Source organism: Sinocyclocheilus rhinocerous, unplaced genomic scaffold (assembly GCF_001515625.1).
Source record: "Sinocyclocheilus rhinocerous isolate Xijiao unplaced genomic scaffold, SAMN03320098_v1.1 scaffold3186, whole genome shotgun sequence".
Lineage (NCBI taxonomy): Eukaryota > Metazoa > Chordata > Actinopteri > Cypriniformes > Cyprinidae > Sinocyclocheilus > Sinocyclocheilus rhinocerous.
In genome coordinates this window covers 197,667-201,425 of record NW_015642065.1, presented here as the reverse complement: position 1 = coordinate 201,425, position 3,759 = coordinate 197,667, and the positions used below count along the sequence as shown (strand labels likewise).

Here is a 3,759-nt window from a genome sequence, read left to right as displayed (position 1 = left end):
ATCCATTGCTATGAAGGAGCTATCTCTCAAACTGCACTTCTTCTTGCCCTCGCTTCGGCTAAGCGCATAGGGGATTTACATGCGTTTTCTGTGGACAGCGATTGTATTCGCTTCGGACCCGGTGACTGCAGCGTCACTCTTCGGCCGAGACGGGGCTACGTGCCTAAATCACTATCTACCCCCTTCAGAGCGCAGACTGTTTCGCTGTCTGCCCTGTCTTCTGAGTCACCGACCTCGCGTGATGCGGACGCTCAGATTTCGGTGTGCCCCGTCAGGGCTTTGAGGATTTTCATTGACCGTTCGGCCAGCTTTCGGCAATCTGACCAGCTTTTCGTGTGCTACGGTGGTTGTGCGAAGGGCCGGGCCGTGTCAAAAAGGAGGCTTTTGCCACTGGATTGTGGACGCTAACACGGCTGTTATACAAGCCAAGGTTTGGAATGTCCTTTGCACATTAGGGCCCACTCAACAAGAGCTATCGCCTCCTCCTGGTCGTGGTCGAGAGGTATGTCTATTCAGGATATATGCTTTGCAGACGGCTGGTCTTCTCAGAATACCTTCGCCAGATTTTACAAGCTGGACACTCAGTCCGTAGCCTCCCAAGTGCTGTCGGTGAGTGACTGTTTCACATTTATGCTACCTCTATTCATGTGTGTTTGCTGCCTCGCACAGTAATTACTCTGCGCAGCCCTATATGCTATTGTTGCTGTTGTCTGCCCTGTACTCAGTGCAGCTCCTGCTATTCAATGTCTAATTCGATTGGTGTACCATCATCATCTTATGTGTTATACTGCTGCTTAACACCGTTATTTCTGTGCAGCCCCCCCCCTCACAATACTGTGATTGATGTTGCTTCTGCCCTGTTTCTCAGCGCAGCATACGTTATTACTGACCAGATATGCAAATTTCGTATAACAGGGCTTTTTCATCGGCTTGTCTCCACCTATCAGCTGCGAGCCCGCCTAACAAGCGTCACTATTGGTTGTGTGAATTGTGTGTTCTATCTTCGCTGAGTATGTGACTTGTACAGGCTGGTTCCCATAACGGAGAAATGTCTCCGTGATGTCTTGTGAAAGCTCGAGAGGGAATGTCTCCGGTTACTATCGTAACCTCGGTTCCGAGAGCGGGAACGAGACATCACGGAGGTTGCCGTGTTCGCTGCTCGACCAGCTAACGGTACATTCACACGGGGCATCAGTGTCGACGCTTGATGGAGAGTGTTTCTGAAGCTTGGTGTTGACCCGACCATCATAGTGACAACAGCCAATCACATTAGTTTTCTGGTGTTGCATGAACGCGATTGGCTAGCATCTGCACCAGGGCATTTGCATAAGGCGATCTGATTGGCTGACGCCTGTGTTGGCGCTTGAAAAGTTGAAAAGTTTTCAACTTCTGCCGCGAGCAACGGACCCAACGCGACGGACCCACAATTCATTTCGGCAACGCTTGACGTCACTCCATTCAAAGTAAACGAGAGGCGTTGACGCCGACGCCCGGTGTGAATGGGGCGTAAGCGGCATTCAGTATCAGATTCTGACATAATTGTCGCGTGCACCGCATTTTATACTGCCTCTCGAGCACGTCAGTATTTGCATGCGATTTGCATACTTCCCAACAATTGGCCAGTCATTTGGACTGGCGTGAGCCAATAGGACTTCAGGAAAGGTTGGAAAGGAAGGAGTTCCCATAACGGAGAAATGTCTCCGTGATGTCTCGTTCCCGCTCTCAGGGAACCGAGGTAGTAACCGGAGACGTTTTTTATAATAGTCTCATGCCAGTGATGCTGTATTCTAATGGACATGTAACTGATATATGCGTTAAATGCGCATATATAGTGACCAGGAAAATAAATTGAAAACAGAAAAAATATGCTTACCTGACCCAAATTAGTAAAGCCATATTTTGAGGCGAGTTTATCAGCTTCTGCTGGTCCTCCAGGGATCCGAACAGCCCAGTGATTGGTGTAAACGCGGGAAAGCGACGCTTCCCATAGCCAAAAAGTTGACAAAACAAAACCAACCAACAACCGCATATTGCTCGTCGATAATCCAGCCGGTTATCTTTGCGGTAAATGATTCACGCAGGAGCGATCGCCTCCAAACTCATCAAAACACGAGCCTGTGGATGGGCATCAAACCTTCAGTCCTGGCACGCGATGCGTCCAAAACATCCCTGAGTTACTCCCACATTATTCTCTCTCATTCACAGCGCTGCATCCCTTCTTACCGCTTCATTCGGGAGCTCAAGTTTAAAAAACCTGAAATATTGGTTCCGTTTCACGACAGATGGCACGCCAGCCGATTTAAGTGTTGTCATGTAAGCCTATGGCAGAGCGAGCGCGCGCTACTATTGAGGTTGGCAGCACGACCTTATGGCCGGTGTTTGAGCGCGCTGCACTTGGCAAAGTGTTTCAGATAGACGCCAATAAAGGCGTTTTTATCCAGGCAAGTGGCGTGCCAGTAACTGTATGAAATGTGCAGTGCAGATCGTTTCCTTGGAGCTGACATGCAGCTTCACACCTCACAGGTAATTCACTTTTGAACGAGTCTTGCAGTGTGGTCGGTGATGATCCCTAATGATGGCTCACTAAAAGTACAAGTAGGTTATATTTCTAACCGTTTATGAGTCTCTTCTCATGACACCTGTGCAAGACCGTGTCCGTGTCTTATATTACAAACCAAATTGAAAAGAAAGACAGAAGAAATTTTATTCAGTTTAATTTTTTTTTTTTTTTTTTTTACGACTTCTCTCTTTATTTTTTTTATTATTTTCTTTAGTTAATTGATTGATTGAGGCGTAAAATATTACATAGACATATGAGAACTGTATCCAATAGCCCCAAAATTATTTGCTAAAATTTTAATGCATTTGATAATAAAATATAAAGTTTTACAAACAAGGTTGAACTGTCGTTGTAAAAGAGCTCTGTGAATATTCTTCAATAATTCTCATTTTATGTTGCACTGCAAAAATAACAGCATAGGTTTGGAGCAACACGGACCCAATATGAATGTGATTTTCAATTTTTCATTAGTATCTCACTTTTTACACTAGCTCACAAAAAGCATGAATCACAGGTTCACATATATGAATAGAAACGGAATAGATCTCTGTCTCCACATGTGACAGCAGTAGAGGAAATGAAATGATAATTGCATTCAGTCACTGTAATCGTGCTGACTGTTCGGAAAAAGACAGGAGCAATGCTCTGAATCTAGAGGTGTTTGAAGAGCTCAGTCGACATCGTCCTGTTTTCAATATGCAGTTCTCATGAAAACAGAGCACATTGCAAACAAAAAAACATATACAGGATCACAATTTTTTTTTTTTTTTTTTAGACCTGAAAGTAAATGTTTTGTTGTCAGCTGTCAGCTTGAGTGCTACTGTATTGAGAGCAAAAGATAAACCAAATACTAAGAAGTTATTTTAAAGAGATAGTTCACCCTCATGCCACCCAAGATGTAGATTTCTTCATCTGAACAGATCAGGAGAAATGTAGCATTGCATCATTTGCTCACCAGTGGATCATCTGCAGTGAATGGGTGCCGTCAGAATGAGAGTCCAAACAGCTGATAAAAACATCACAATAATCCACACCACTCCAGTCCATCAGTTAATGTCTTGTGAAGCAAAGAAAAAATCCATTGGTGATGAATTTGTTTTTTTACAAAAATGCAGCTTTTCACCTCTCACGATGTTAACTGATGGACTGGAGTGGTGTGGATTACTTGTGGATTATTGTGATGTATTTATCAGCTGTTT

At 44.5% G+C, this 3,759-nt stretch overlaps 1 protein-coding gene across 1 annotated transcript in view; it reads right to left on the bottom strand.

Moving 5' to 3' along the window:
* LOC107755630 (proprotein convertase subtilisin/kexin type 6-like) overlaps positions 1-2,467 on the bottom strand; it is a gene marked incomplete at its 3' end in the record, with an annotated part of 46,699 nt that extends 44,232 nt beyond the window's left edge. The window contains exon 1 of the mRNA XM_016572520.1: positions 1,874-2,467. Coding sequence (XP_016428006.1) covers positions 1,874-2,029 — 156 coding nt within the window. The remainder of the gene's footprint in view (positions 1-1,873) is intronic.
* Positions 2,468-3,759: the final 1,292 nt, after the last annotated feature.